General features: G+C 36.2%; 2 protein-coding genes across 2 annotated transcripts; one reads left to right on the forward strand and one right to left on the reverse strand.

Moving 5' to 3' along the window:
• On the forward strand, nt 8,192–12,031 carry LOC109234494 (protein NUCLEAR FUSION DEFECTIVE 4-like). Its single transcript, XM_019400515.1, has 3 exons — nt 8,192–8,859; nt 10,165–11,099; nt 11,208–12,031. The coding sequence occupies exons 1-3, from the start codon at nt 8,524–8,526 to the stop codon at nt 11,713–11,715; spliced, it is 1,779 nt and encodes a 592-aa protein (XP_019256060.1). The 5' UTR covers nt 8,192–8,523; the 3' UTR covers nt 11,716–12,031.
• LOC109235055 (peroxidase 55-like) lies at nt 12,531–13,943 on the reverse strand. Its single transcript, XM_019401065.1, has 3 exons — nt 13,572–13,943; nt 13,225–13,416; nt 12,531–13,131 (listed from the first exon to the last, which is right to left on the reverse strand). The coding sequence occupies exons 1-3, from the start codon at nt 13,776–13,778 to the stop codon at nt 12,556–12,558; spliced, it is 975 nt and encodes a 324-aa protein (XP_019256610.1). The 5' UTR covers nt 13,779–13,943; the 3' UTR covers nt 12,531–12,555.

Here is a 15,560-nt window from a genome sequence, read left to right on the forward strand (position 1 = left end):
AGATAAACAGCAGTTAGAAGCATGTAAATCAAGCAGGAAATATAAAGTGCCAGGGATTAGAGGAATTAGGAAGTGGTAAAGTTTAGGCATAATGTACATCAATAGGATACAGGCATACAATGTCATATTACAGGCTTTGAATATAAATCAGAAGACATGGTAAAATACTAAAACAAAAGAATCAATAGCATGTTGAGCAGTAGAAGCGTAAATAGAAGAAAATCAAGAAGATAATGAACTGAAACAAGAATAAACACATTGATTGGAGACTTGAAGATTAATTAGGACATACCAGTAAGAGAGCAAGAGCAGGATGCAAAGACAAAGTGATAACGCAATATTAGCCTTGCCTTACAGCCGGCTAATAATAGGCAAGAGCAGAGAACAACAATAGAGCAAAAGAGCAAGAGAGAAAGAGCACAAGAGAATGTAGAATTGAGAGTATTCAGTGATGTGTGTCTCTGTTTTGCTAATGAAAGAGTAGAGTATTTATAGTTCTGGAAACGAGTAGAAAAAATAAGGTAAGAAGTAAAGTGTAGTATAATTATAGAAGTAAATACAATTAGAATCCCAATCAATGTAAGTACTCCCCTTCAATTGGGGAGTCCTAGTTCAAACGGCTACCATAGTGACAAATAAGGAAAGAGAACTAATTGAAAGACTAATTTCAATCATACAGAGAGTAGTAAAGAATAAGGCATGTGATTAGGACCAGGTACAGAACATATGAATTAAGGAAAATAAGAATCAATTGGCGACATGCTTGCATATAAAATAAGGCAGAGTATTATTCTAAAGAAAATCAGTAAGAGTGTTAAGGCAGTTAAAGGAAAATACACAAAATCAGTAAAGAGTTCTAAGGCAAGTAGCACAGTTAAAGGAAAATACACAGAATCAGTAAAGAGTTCTAAGGCAAGCATTATAGTTAAAGGAAAATACACAAAATTAGTAAAGAGTTCTAAGGCAAGTACCATAGTTAATACACAAATGGATTAATATAAGTAACAAGTAACAAACCATAGGAATCATCAAGCATTTAAATAGCAGTCATGCGATTAACAGGGAGAAGTACTCATAGAACATCAGGAATTAAAGGTCGGAACAATGAATCAACGCAGGAGTTGCAGAGAACACATAGATGCATAGTCAAGTAGCAAAGAAACAACCCAAAATACCTAGGGTTTCATCAATACTCGTTAAAATAACATAAAATTAGGAGATAATAGCTTAAACACAGTAGAGATGTTAAAAATTATAGGAAACCTTTCTGAAAACAGGGTCAAGAAACCCTAGTTTCAAATAGGAGACAAAGATGCTTAAAACTTGATTATTTGTAAAGATCGAGTAAAGAAAGGTTTAAAACATGAAGGAATGGGTCACAAATCGTTAAAATACAGATGGGTTTTTAAGAGACTTGGGTCGAGGTTAGGGTTTCCTAAGAAAACAGAGGAAGTAGAGGCAAACTGGCCGTAAAACTCAGGAACCATGGTGATTAGAACACCATCGAGTCAAAACTCGCCGGAGAAAGGCCGGAAACAAACCAGGCGAAGCTTCAATGACTGACTTGTATGGCGGAGGCTTCTGGGGTCTCAAGGATAGAGGGAATCGGCGAGATAGGGTTTCATGGAGGCTGGTGGTCGAAAGAGGTGAGGCTGGAGGTGGCCGGAGAGATGGTGGAGGTCATCGGAGAAGAAGAACCAGAAAGTTCTAGAGAGAAGGGGGAGAGGAAGAGACGAAGTAGAGAGAAAGAGTGTCTCGAAGACTGGGGGGTCGAGGGGGAGTAGTTTGATTTAATTAAGGAAAATAGATCTGGGTCGTTGATCTTACTTGATCAACGGCTCAGATTAAATCGGGGTTGGGCCGGGTTATATTAGGGATTGGGTTGGGGTGAGTTTAATTGGGTATTGGGTCAATTAAATCTGATAGAGGTGTGGCCAAATTGGCTAAAATTTAAATAATAAAGGGCTGTTTATTAAATAGCCAATTTTCCCTTTTTATTATTTTATAAAATGGTTAAAAAGATTTTAAAACAAATTAAAGGTACTGAAGTTAATTAATAACGTATAAATATTAATCCAAAAATACTAAAAATGATTTTATAATTGTAAAATGTTGTTAATTTTAAAATAGGCTACAATTGCAATTACATGCAATTTGGCTTAAAAAATACCAAACAAATGTGTAAAAATATGCAAAAAATTACCTTAATTATATCTTGGTGTAAATATGAGAATGAAAATAAATTATTCACCAAAAATGCTAGTCTGGGAATAATTATTGAATGTTGTACTATTAAAATAGACAATAAATTAATTTTAAAATCTTTAAAAAAATAAGGGAAAAATACCAAAACCCTTGGGCATGCTTATATATGCATGTACATGCTATTTGAGAATATTTTGAGTATCTAAAAATATGTAAGGAAAAACTGGGTATCAACACCCTCCTTACTTCCTATTGTTTTTTCTTTTCTGTCAAACTCTGTCTTCCTGTGTTGAAAACCCCATGTATCCTCATTCCTCTGATCTCACCAAAGAACACTCAGGAAGTGTTACCTATCAAGTTCAGAAGTCTCTGAGGATGGTCCTGATCAGTATTTGAACTCCTCCATTTTGGACTCAGTGGCTCTCACAGAGTCACCAGAAAAGGAAGCAGCGCACAATATCATGGCTATTGCTGCTGAGAGTCAGTTGAATGAAGGAGCCTATCTTTTGTCTGAGTATCATTGGGAAGAAACTCCATTCCTAGGCGATGAAAGAACCATGGTACTCTTCAAGTCTCTAGTCCATGAAACAGTCACAGAAAAACCTGTTGGAGGACCTGATTCTCTTCGAGATAAATCGACTCAGGAACCTCTTATTTATCCTAAACCCTTAGAATTCTCTTCCAAGTCACCCACTTCCAGGTTGCAGCAGAAAGAGGCTTTCGAGTCTACCTTGCAGAAAGGTAAGAGGAGTGTCAAAAAAAAGAGAAGAGGCTGATGAAACAAGGGGAATTTGTGACTAACAAAAGTATTCCAGTGGATGAGGTTGACAAAGATGCTCTAGAAACGATCTCTAAAAATCCAGAAGTCTGTGGATGGAGCTTCCGATGAAGCTATTGAAAAACAAAGTGAAACATCCGTGAAGGGTAGTAGTAAGTCTAAGAAGAGTGTAGCTGAGCAAGCTATGTCTGAAGGAGATACTGTGGGGTTTGTAAGTTGGAAAGGAAAATCTGTTGAAGGATCTAGAAAACGAAAACGGGAAACTGTAGGGGAACCTGGTTCTCTGAAGACCATACCTAGTGACAGTGGTCTTTGGCAGGAGAGATTGAGAACTCAGAAAGTCTTGTGGGGTCGTATGTTTGATCCGGCAATCTTAGAGATGGTAGGTATGAGGAAAATTCTGGAGATAGTGGAATTTTAGCAATGGGAGAACTTATTTCAGGAGAACATGCCTCTAGTGTACGAAGATGCGGTACAAAATTTCTACGCATCTCTCTTTACTGTTGAGGGGGATCACATATGTGTGCTAGTAAATGGAGTAGACATTGTACTTGATGCTTCGGCATTGGGGAAGGTTCTCCAAATTCCATGTGAAGGAATGTCCTCAGTCAAAGGTGTATGTGGTGCTAATTTTAGGAGAGCTATCATGAAAGAGCAAGCTATTCAGCAGGGGGAATAGGTACATAAGAAAGTGCTACTTCCTGAGTATCAGCTTCTCTTTGAGCTGGTTAATAAGGTGTTTTTACCTCGCTCTGAGAGGCGGTCTATTGCTACAAAGTCTGATCTGGTTCTAATGGAAGCTCTTGATGAGTTTTACCCGATCAATCTACCAGCAATCATGATAGATCATATGCAAAAGGTGGCAAACTTTAAAGGTAGGAATCATGGGCTTCCATATGGATTCCTCCTCACTCAAGTGTTTAAGTTTTACAAGGTTCCCTTGGGTAATCCCAGAGCGGGCACACGCAAGCAAACATTCTCTAAAACTACTCTGGAAGAATGTGAGTGCGTAGAAAAGGTTGGTGGAAACATTTCGACTATTTCTCAACTGATCAATGCTCAAAATGCTGCTTTTGAAGAGATTAGAAGATTGAGGGCTCAGAACGCCATACTAGAAACTCAGCTCAGTCAAGCTGTTAAAGGACCTGGTTTCATTAATTCCACAAATGAAGAAGTTGACCGCTTGACAAAGGAAAATGATAAGCTTCGCGCAAAACTGCTTGAAGAGCAACTATCTGCAAATGCCCGACTGGACCTGGTTCTCAAGACACTTGCCGCTTCCCTCTCCTAGTTTTCCTCTTCTAGTGCCCCTTAGATACCTCCTAGTGACCAGTTATCTTCTGTTATGATGTTTTGTGGCTGCTGTTTCTATTTTTGTTTATCCTTTTGCTGATGGCATGCTGGATTTCACCATTACTGCTCATGTTTTGCTCACTCCATTGTTCATATCAAAGAAACAGCTTCTCTTTCTGCTTGTACAATGTCGTTTTCCTTTGGCTTCTCTTTTCTGTCATATTGTGTGCACATATGTGGCATGAGTTGGTTGTGTTGGACTTCTTTATGCTGTTTGCTTGCTTGTGTATTTTTAATGATGCCAAAAGGGGGAAGAATAAGTATGTACCAGATGATTGAAACGGGGGATCTATTTAAGGGGGAATCAAAAGTGTACTAAATGATTGAAACGTGGGATCTAATTAAGGGGGAATCAAAAGCAAAAGATCAGGGGCAACTTGGTGAACAATTGATTGAAACGGGGGATCTGATTAAGGAGGAACCTTGGGTAGTTCCTGGTGCCTCATCTGGTTATTTCTGCTCTAAATAGATACTATCAATGCCTAAGTTTGTCATCATCAAAAAGGGGAAAATTGATGGGTTTTCAATGTCTTTGCATTATGTTTCTTGTGTTTTGATGATCTAACAATCTTACTGTTAAGAACCAGATAGGGAAACTGACTCACTTGGTACACATTGCGAAGTTCAGCCTGAACTCCAGCTAATGAACTACTACAAAGAGGAACACGACAGGGACCTGATCCCTTGGTGTTCTCTGACAGAAGTACAAGTCAACTATACAACTGGAACGTAATTGCAGAAAGTGACTGTCTGCAACTGTTCACGCGACAGTGTAGCAGTCACTTCCCATTAAAGAGACGTGTACTAAGAATTGACATCATCCTTGTGATGTCTTTGGTAGTATAATAACATGGTGCAAGGCACAAGATATTCACTTGAGCATTTAGTGATATTCTCTCAAGCATTAAAGAGTCAATCCAACATTGAAGTCAAAAGTGTGTCAAGAACAAGAAGACAACTCCACTAAAGGATCAGTTTCACAATGAGTCTATGTGCATCCGTAGTTGAGTTGTAATCTTGTTATTTGCTCTTCATTGTAACTCCTATCTTGCTTTCTTAGAAGCTGTGTTTTAGGAAACCCAAAATCACAAACCTTCTAAGTTTGTGTTGTGACTAGAGTTAGTCATAAGTTAAAGTCTTTGTAACTAGTGAGTGACAAAGTGGCTTGTGGTAAGTATATTGCGAGTTAGTTGAGTTACAGTCTTTGTAATAGAGTCATTACAAAGTGGTTTGTAATAGTGTGATTATAAGTTAGTGAAGTTGAAAGCCTACAAGTGTAGGTCGTGATTTTTGTCCCCTTGAGTGGGATTTTTCCACGTAAAATCATGTGTCTCTTTTACTTACTGCTTCCTAGTATTCTTAGTGGAAAATCATAGAGGACCAGGTACTCTATAGTTTGGTGGACTCATATAAACTAACAGATGCGACGCATCCAACCCCTCCTCCTCTAGCTAGAGCATCTTTTCTTCATATTTTTGCACTCCAAACACCCTAAATCATCACACACAACTCCATTAGTCATAAAACCAATAATTAAACCATGTTGGGCATTTTAAAGATCAAATAGCATCAAAAAGCGGTTAAAATATGGGTAAAGTAACATCAAAACATATAGAAATATGCCCAACATCAGGTTTCTTTTAATAAAACCTTCGTTTTTATATAAATCTATAACCGTACCGATATTTAGGTTAGGTTTTTTATTTTATGAAAATAAACCGAAAAAATACCGGACCGCACCNACCGAACCGTACCGAATAAATATATATATATATATATATATATATATATATTAAGTTTAAAAATAATAAAACATTAAAAAAAAAATTGGGCCTTGAAATTATGAAAACGGTTACAAGTCAACAAGTAATTAAACTCAAAATCCTAATTCTCAAACATATTATACTACTATTGAAACTAAATTATTTTCAGCATATTCACTAGCAAGACACAAGGTATTCTAGCGATTATGAGTAGTAAACTACAATGTATTGAATATTTTTTCTTTCGTATGATTTAAATTTATATTTTCGAATATTTAATCTTCTATAGACTTTATTCTTGAGTCTCAACTTACTTAAAATCATTCCACTAGTGTGATTTATATTTTTTTGTATTTGCTTCGTTTCTTTTACATTATTGTAGAATAGTTGATGGATCTATACTCTGGTCATCTTTTATGCTTTCTTAATTCATCACCCTTTAATCAGTAAAAATCTAGAGAGTTTTGCTAAGTTTTATAAAAGTGCGTATGTTGTTGCATTCTGCTTCTACTAGTTACTTTTACGTGACATTTAAAAAAACACCGAAATTTAATTGAACCGTGCCGATACCGAAGAAAAACCGACATGATTGGTACGGTTTTTAAAAGTCTAATTTTTGTTATACATAAAAGAATAACCGAAAAATTGGTATGGTACAAATTTTATAAAATAACCGGCCGAACCGAACCATTGACACCCCTGCCTAATACTAGTGGGTTTAGAGCTTAAAGCAAAAATATGTATCCCATTATTCATTTAAGAAAATAGCTTTTTAATATGCACAATATAAAATTAATTCTCATAGTTGCAACAAATCAATGAATATAAGATACATATTTTTCATACACACATTTGTAATCATTAAATATTTGACATTTTCGAACTATGTCTATAACTTTTTAAAGGCCCGAAAAACAAAAAGGAGCTATGTACGAATAAGATATCCAGCAAATAGGGGTGTTCATGGTTCGGTTTGGATCGGTTTTTCCCTAAAAAGAAACCAAATCAAGTAAGTAGGTTTTTCCAATATTAAAACCATACCAAACCAATTAAGTCGGTTTTTTCTCGATTCGGTTTATGTCCGGTTTTGTCGATTTTTCGGTTATTTGTCGGTTTTTTCTTAAATATACGACATACATTACCAAACACATATTCCAGAGATCACATTTTCAACGTAACACTATCAAATCAATTGGCCTTTGAGAAATCTATTATTTACCAAGATATATTGATGATAATTAAATCAAATAGTGATGAATAATTTAAGGACTCAATTAAAAATATATTATTTTTAACACGAAATCGATTCTTACACTTAACAAAAGAAAACTACCAGTCAAACTAGAATGTAAAGGTAAAGAACTTTACTAAAAGTGCAAACTATTAACATTTACCATTAAATTTTTTAAACTTTATATATATATATATATATATATATATATATATATATATATATATATAATAATAAATTTTAAATAGCTACTCATATAGTCGGTTTGGTTCGGTTTTGTTTCGATTTTTTTCTGACTAAAACCAAAACCAAACCAAATTTGATCGGTTTTTAAAATTCAAAACCAAAACCAAAACCAAATCAAAAAGTATTGGTTTTTTTGGTCGGTTTGGTTTGGTTTTCGGTTTGATTCGATTTTTCGGATTTTTATGAACACCCCTACCAGCAAACAAAAAAGGTTCTTTTCGTAAGTCATAACCCCAACATATTTTATATGCATATACTAGTATAGTACGATAAAAATTAAAGATTATGTCCAATTTGACGATGTGGTAACAAGCAATGTGCGAGTTGAAGGGCATTGAGAATATTGATTATGTTATCAAATAAACATGATTTAATGATTTATATTTTCACTTTAATTGTAATTATTAAAATAAAATTATTTAATTTATAAGTAGTTACCCAAAATTTGCAAATCTCCCGATACAACAACTCAGCATGAAGTTGACGTAATCCACAGTGCCGTGCCGCCGTCACTACCAGTCCTGGGAATGCAATAGTGCTCTCCATTTTGTTTCTTCTCTAACAAATACTATTATACTGAAAATGAAACATTTTACTGTTATCTTTGAAAGGTCATGGATCATCACAAGAAATGAGTGACGTTTCGATGTTATCTTCCGTGAATCCATGCCATGTTTTTTTAGCTTATTTATTTTAATGGGCGACAATTTTTCTTTGCTCAAGTTGGCCTTTTATTTTTTATTGGTTTATTTATATCACCGAAATGCATTATGCATCCAATACAAAAACATCATTGGACCCAAAATATAAATCTTATTTTATACTCCGACCTTCGTGCTTGTTCTTCATTATTACAGAAAAAAAAGGTGAAACAAACATAGCCAGGTCCTTTGACTTTCCCCAAGAGAGATTCTAGAGATAATCTGAAAGACTCTTAATTGTTTCAAATGATTCGTTTGAAAGAGAAACTCTGTTTATTCTTCAACAATAGATGGCTCGTATTCGTTGCAGCAATGTGGATTCAGAGTTTTGCTGGTATTGGATATTTATTCGGCAGCATTTCTCCGATCATTAAAAGCTCTCTTAATTATAATCAGAGGCAACTTTCACGTCTGGGTGTGGCTAAGGATTTGGGAGATAGTGTTGGATTTTTGGCTGGAACTTTATCTGAAATCTTGCCGTTATGGGCAGCTCTTCTTGTGGGTGCTATTCAGAATTTTATTGGGTATGGCTGGGTTTGGCTCATCGTCACCGGCCGATCTCCAACTCTTCCTTTATGGGTTGTGAGTACCTATCTCTTTTCATCATCTCTTAAACCTATTTGTTTATAGCTGAATTTTAAGAACTTTCAAAAATTACTTTTAATTTATAGTACTTGTGTTCATTGAAAAGGGTCTTTCACTGTCCCTTTAGTATATCCCTTTGATATTGTAAAACCCTTTGATTTGATATTGGATCACCTTGTATTAGTCAATTCTCACCTAATTAGCAGGGGCAGAGCTAGTAAGGGAGAACAGGGTTTAATCGAATCTCCTTCATCAAAAGGTTATAGTGTTTGGTTATATATAAACCCTTGAATCCCCTTTAACATAGGAGAAAATTCTAGTGTAGTGGTAAAGGGGGTCCAAAAGTTGCTTTGAGTCATAAGTTCAAGTCTCAACTATGACATTCTAATATCTTTGGAATCTCCTTATATAAATTCCTGGCTCTACCACTGCTATTTAGGATGCGATGCTCAAATTGAGTTATGAGGTTACTGTTGCTAATATCTGGCGTTTATAAGTCTATTGATGTCTCATTTCTGTCTTCTGAATTGCAATTTTGCTTCTTGAGTATCAAACTTTCAGTTCAAATTTGGTCTCGGTGCTCCTGAGTTATGCAATTTGATCTATGCACTAGTTACAGTCATCAACTTACTATTAGGGTATTTGATTTGCTTTTTCTGAAATTTAAGGCCTTGAACTCAGGTAGGCAAGAAGAACCTGCTGCTCTATCTACATGAGTTTCATCAATCTGATATTGTTCTTGTCTGGCATTTCTATTTCTGAAGAATTTTAAATATAATTAAAGTTACAAGTCTGGATTAAGGCTGAAGAGCAATGGGTTTTACTTGTGAACCAAATAATTATCAGCTCTTGCCTTCTCTTCACCATTTTGTCAGCATGAAACTCCATCATCTATCATTTCCTCTCGGAGTGTAATTAGTGAAGACGAAGATTGCATGTCTTTGAATGAATGAAGGAGAACAAAACTGAACGATGTCTACCATTTTCCTAGTATGCATGGGCAAGAACTGCTTGTTTTCTCCTTATCCAAAAAAAAAAAAAAAAAAAAAAAAAAAAAGTGCTTGTTTTCTATTGTGTAGCTGAATGCCTTTCTCGAAATATGTCTGGTCACTCACCCGAAGATGCTATTCACTACTATTTTGTTTGATGGATCAAATCGTTTATTTACTGACTGCTATAAACAATTTGGGCCAAATCCATGGCATATTTGCATAACTTCTATGTGTTTCTTTTAGATCACTACCTTGGCATGTACTTCTAGTTTTGTCTGATAATTGACTTATTTCAGCTATTTCTCTGCAGATGTGCATTCTTATATTTATAGGTACAAATGGCGAAACCTACTTTAATACAGCCGCACTTGTCTCATGTGTGCAAAATTTCCCTAAAAATCGCGGTCCTGTTGTGGGAATACTTAAGGGGTTCGCTGGCTTGGGTGGTGCAATTATGACCCAGATATATGCGCTGATCCATTCCCCAGATCATGCTTCACTTATATTTATGGTTGCCGTTGGACCTTCAATGGTGGTTATTGCTCTCATGTTTTTAATCAGGCCTGTTGGTGGCCACAGACAAGTCAGACCTTCTGATGGATTCAGCTTTTCATTAATTTACAGCATTTGCATTATTTTGGCTTCTTACCTGATGGGTGTCATGCTTGTTCAAGACCTTGTTGACGTGAGTCACACCGTCACTACAATCTTCACAGCTATTTTATTCGTTCTATTGGTAATCCCGGTGGTGATTCCCATCTCCTTGAGCTTCTCTCAAGCGACAAGAGGACCATCAGAAGAGGCTCTTCTATCTGAGTCACAAAAACAAGATCCTGGTGTATCTAAACATAATGATGATCAGGAAATTATATTTAGTGAGGTTGAAGATGAGAAGCCTAAGGACGTAGACTTGCTTCCAGCATTAGAAAGGCAAAAAAGAATTGCCCAACTGCAAACAAAACTAGCTCAAGCAGCCGCAGAAGGAGCAGTGAGGATCAAAAGAAGGCGGGGCCCCCATAGAGGGGAGGACTTTACCTTAATGCAGGCTTTGATAAAGGCAGACCTTTGGATTATATTTTTCTCACTACTTTTAGGATCTGGATCTGGTTTGACTGTGATTGATAACTTGGGTCAGATGAGCCAATCTTTAGGATATGATAACACACATGTATTTGTTTCCATGATCAGCATATGGAACTTCCTCGGTCGTATTGGGGGTGGATACTTTTCTGAAATAATTGTGAGGTACATGACATTTGCTTCTTACATATTGACGATATTGACTGAACTTTACAATGTTCTTCATTTCAATGAATATTTTTCTCATACAACCTTGTCCTATTAACAAAACAGGGATTACGCCTACCCAAGACATGCAGCCATGGCTGTTGCCCAAGTTATAATGGCATTTGGGCATTTCTTCTTTGCTATGGGTTGGCCAGGGGCTATGTACATTGGTACTCTTCTGGTCGGGCTCGGTTATGGGGCTCATTGGGCTATTGTGCCAGCTGCTGCTTCTGAATTGTTTGGCTTAAAGAACTTTGGAGCTTTGTACAACTTCCTCACTGTTGCGAACCCAGCTGGGTCATTAGTATTCTCAGGCATTATTGCTAGTAGCATATATGACAGTGAAGCTGCAAAGCAAGCTCAAGAGCGTCATCCCAGCCAATGGAATGGGGCATCTATTTTGTCAAGTTTTCTAGCTGTGGAGGAACCTCTAAAGTGTGAAGGTGCCATATGCTTCTTCTTGACTTCCTTAATACTATGTGGACTCTGCATTATTGCTGCTTGTCTAAGCATGATTCTAGTTTATCGAACAAAGGCTGTATACAATCAGCTTTATGGAAAATCTCGTACATAATCCATCACTCAAGTGAAGCTTGGATAGAAGTTTGAGTGGTTTGCACAGATACTCTCAACCAGCTTATGGATCCAAGCATTTCACTGAGGTGACGTTGTTAGCCATTACCAGAAAACATCCTCCTGGATGAGAGCAAGCAACAATGGAGATGGCTCAACTGATTTTTTTGGTGTTAGAAGCTGTTCCTCGTAATGTGATATAAATGTTTGATTGCAATTCTTGATTGGTGTATATTTTGCTTTGTCTTTGAAACTTGAAATTGTTATATTCTGGTTGTCAACCATCATTTATTGAATGAGATCTTCCATTTTTTAAACTTTATTTCTTTAAATTATCCTTGCACCAAGTTCTTTTACTGTGAAAAGCCTTACACTGCACAACGCACTGGTTGTAGTCCATTGACATTGATCGCTTGCTATGTTCTGAAGAAAGTTGTGAATCGTGATAGCTGATGGTATAAGGTGTTTAGCTAACTACCAGTACCATGAGATACAAGCAGATTAATCTGCATAGAATTGATTGTGTTCATGCTTGTGGATGATGCAAATTACTGCACCAGGTGCAAGTCAAGATTAAACTCAGTAACACAGATTGGATTAGGGTATCTTTATGTTAAAACTTGTTGCTCGTCTCAAGTCTCAACTCACTAATTATACTGTTCATATGGTTCCACTCAGCTCATATGTCTAGTATAAGAATTATTGCAGAACTCAAAACACGTGATTTATTTAGCCGGTTACATAAAAAATATAGCCAAAAACAAATTATTTAACTTTTCGGACTTCTAACATGGATTTACAAAGTAGCAGTTTTCCTTTCGTTGAAGGCAGAACTTGGGCCTCATGAGTTGAACCTGGTGCAGTCCAGTCTTATTTCACCTTGATTACCGGTTTTGACACCAACTCTTCCTAGTTTTCTCATTGCAGAGACAAAAGCTCCATTAAATTCGAAAGCACTATTGGCAAAATCATTAACAGTGCGTTGAGACGCTTCATCAGTGAAGAGCACCTGATCTGAGGTGAACAAACCCTTTCCTCCAACCAGATTCTTGTAATACTCATTGTCAAATGTTCGCGGAGTCACAGGATCCATGTTTATAGCAATGGAAGGATCTACTTTTTGAGGGCACATTTGCATCAGTTGTTTAGCATATTCGGGATCCAAAGAAGGGTCAACGGTGTTGGATGAGGTAAATGAGTAGAGACGGTTTGCAAAACGGTCACAGTGAGAGAAGCCAAGTGTATGAGCACCAGAAAGAGCTATCATGTCAAACTGGCTGAGATTGTGGTTGGCAAACATAGTTGTAAGTTGATTGAGATTGAAGTGAGGTTCTGGCAATTTTCCAGCAACCCGAGAAGCCTTGGAGATGAGCCCATCGCGACGTCCCAATTCTACATTGTATGCAGGGCCTCCTGCCTGAATGTTTTCACCAGAGGAAATCAACAAGTCAAGTGACAGTTTAAATTTTAAGGTAAATGAAAAGAGAATGGTTTCTGTGTCTTCTATTACCAGCATTACAACATCTCTGGTGGCGATGGCTAAAATATCTGCACATGATACTACTCCAGGGCACTGAGCCTCTACTGCTTCTTTTGCCTTTATTACAGTGTCAAAGCCATCTCCTGCAAGGGAAATATTATCTGAAGAATCTTTTTCCGCGTCTCCATTTGGTGAAGCTATGAGAACAGAGGCATCACATCCCTGAGCAAATATGCAAAGAATATAAATCTTGGAAATATTGATCACTTGAAACTCTAGTACTGGACATCCCAAATCTGTTAACATACTGAGATAGTTTTCTCATCATCATATCCTATTACAGAGAATCAAATTGTAGAAGAAGATTAGGCTGTTACCTCAACAAAACAATCATGGAAAAAGAGACGCAGAGTTGCTGGAATAGTGACAAAAGTCTGGCTGAACTTTGTAGACACAGCCTGCTGAACTATGAATTCCACATTTGGACAAGTAAAACCATAGAAGTTCTCTACTAGTTGCCCTTCAGCTCCACTCACAATAATTATGATTGCCACAATCAAGACATACAAGCCCCTCCTCTCCATTTTTCACTTTCTTGATGAAAATTTGACCCTTTCTTTCTCTTTACTTTTCCCTCTCTACCATCCAATGGCTGGTAGAAGCAGAACAAACTTGTGCATGTATACTAAAAGAAAAGTAATGAGGAAGGTAGATGAAGGCTTTTTCTTGTACCACTATTTGTTATAGGCCGTTATACTTTTTCCAAGTCCAAAAGGTTTAACATTTATAGTCGTCCTAGTTTCTATTCACTTATACTCAGTGTTTACACCGAACCGATTAACACATTGAAACTTGTCCTTTTTATGCATTTTAGTCACTCACCATGGTCATTTAATACTCCCTCCATCTCATATTAACAGTCGTGGTTACTAAAAATAGTTATCTCAAATTATTTGTCAGTTTAGAAGTTCAAGACAAAATTGATTGTTGTTTTTTCTTTTTTACCTTAGTAATAATTATTCTTGAAGATAGAGATAACACATAAATAGAATAAATACTCGATGAAGAGAGATTATATCTTAAGTCATAAATAAGGTTAGAGTAGTCCAATACCTTTCCTAATTAATATTTCTTAAGGAGCGTGTAAAAGAAAAACACGACACATAATATGAGACAGAGGAAGTATATATTGTATTGCCTCAATCTTTCTCTTAATCGTAGTAAGCTAATGTGGTTTGGTATAAACACGAGTAAAAATTTTATGAGTGTGAGGGTAGAGCTCCGTTTAAAAAAAGCAGCTCACCCTATTAAGTAGCTCCACGTGACTATTTCCGTCTTCATACTTCATATGTATTTTCTTAATTAGCCTCTTTAAGTATAAGAGGCTAATTCTAGTTCTTTTCACTACACTACATTTGTGTTATGAAAAATGTAAATAATTTGCGGATGATCAAACCAGTCAGATCTGACGGCTGAGGGAAAAGGAAATTTCAACTATCAAAACAAATTCTAGTTCTTACTGGAATTTGAGGATTTGATAATTTGTAGTTGAATATTCCTGCTAATGATCTACGTGTTTGCGCGTGAAGATTGAGTGTTTAAATATGTTTCTTATTGGTAAATTAAAATTCAACCCTGTTGTTTGGTGACATCGAACATGGAGAGTAGTTTCTTTTTTGTTGCTCAATTTGATCTACTCCCACCTATCAAGTTATTGTGACTTTAAGAAAATGACATTTTAACTAATCAGATTACAATAATCTAAACGATCCTTATTTGGGAAAAGGATATAATCTGATATAAACTAATAGCTTGTTTGAATGACTGTTACATGACGTTTCATAATATAACATATTATATTGTATTATTTAGTAAATACAACGTTTGGATAGAATTATATCATTTGTTGTTGTTTTATGATGTCATGCACCAACAATATGAATAATAGACTTGCAATATTATTAAGAAAAAATAGAATACGAGGTTGAAATATAATATAAAAAGTAAAATAAATGATAAAATATGATTATTTGATAATAAGGAAGGGCAAGATGAGAGAAAAAGCAAGGTAACGATGCCACCACACCAAATCCGTCATTTCATAAAGGCAGTTGGGTTCAAAAAAGGAATAAGTTAAAAAATTTAAAGAGAATGTAGGTAGTGAAAATTGAGCCAATGACCTCACAATAGTTTTGAACCCCCTTGACCACTAAGCCATGCTTTTGGGCTGTGTAAAGGGGATTCAAAACATAATATATAGAGGTAAAAATTAGATTTTGCCTATATGAACAATGTAATTTTCGGCGAAGAGGGTTCGGCTGAACACCCTTGCGCCCCCTAAATCCGCCCCTGGTTGTAATACGGAA

Source organism: Nicotiana attenuata, chromosome 11, assembly GCF_001879085.1.
Source record: "Nicotiana attenuata strain UT chromosome 11, NIATTr2, whole genome shotgun sequence".
NCBI lineage: Eukaryota > Viridiplantae > Streptophyta > Magnoliopsida > Solanales > Solanaceae > Nicotiana > Nicotiana attenuata.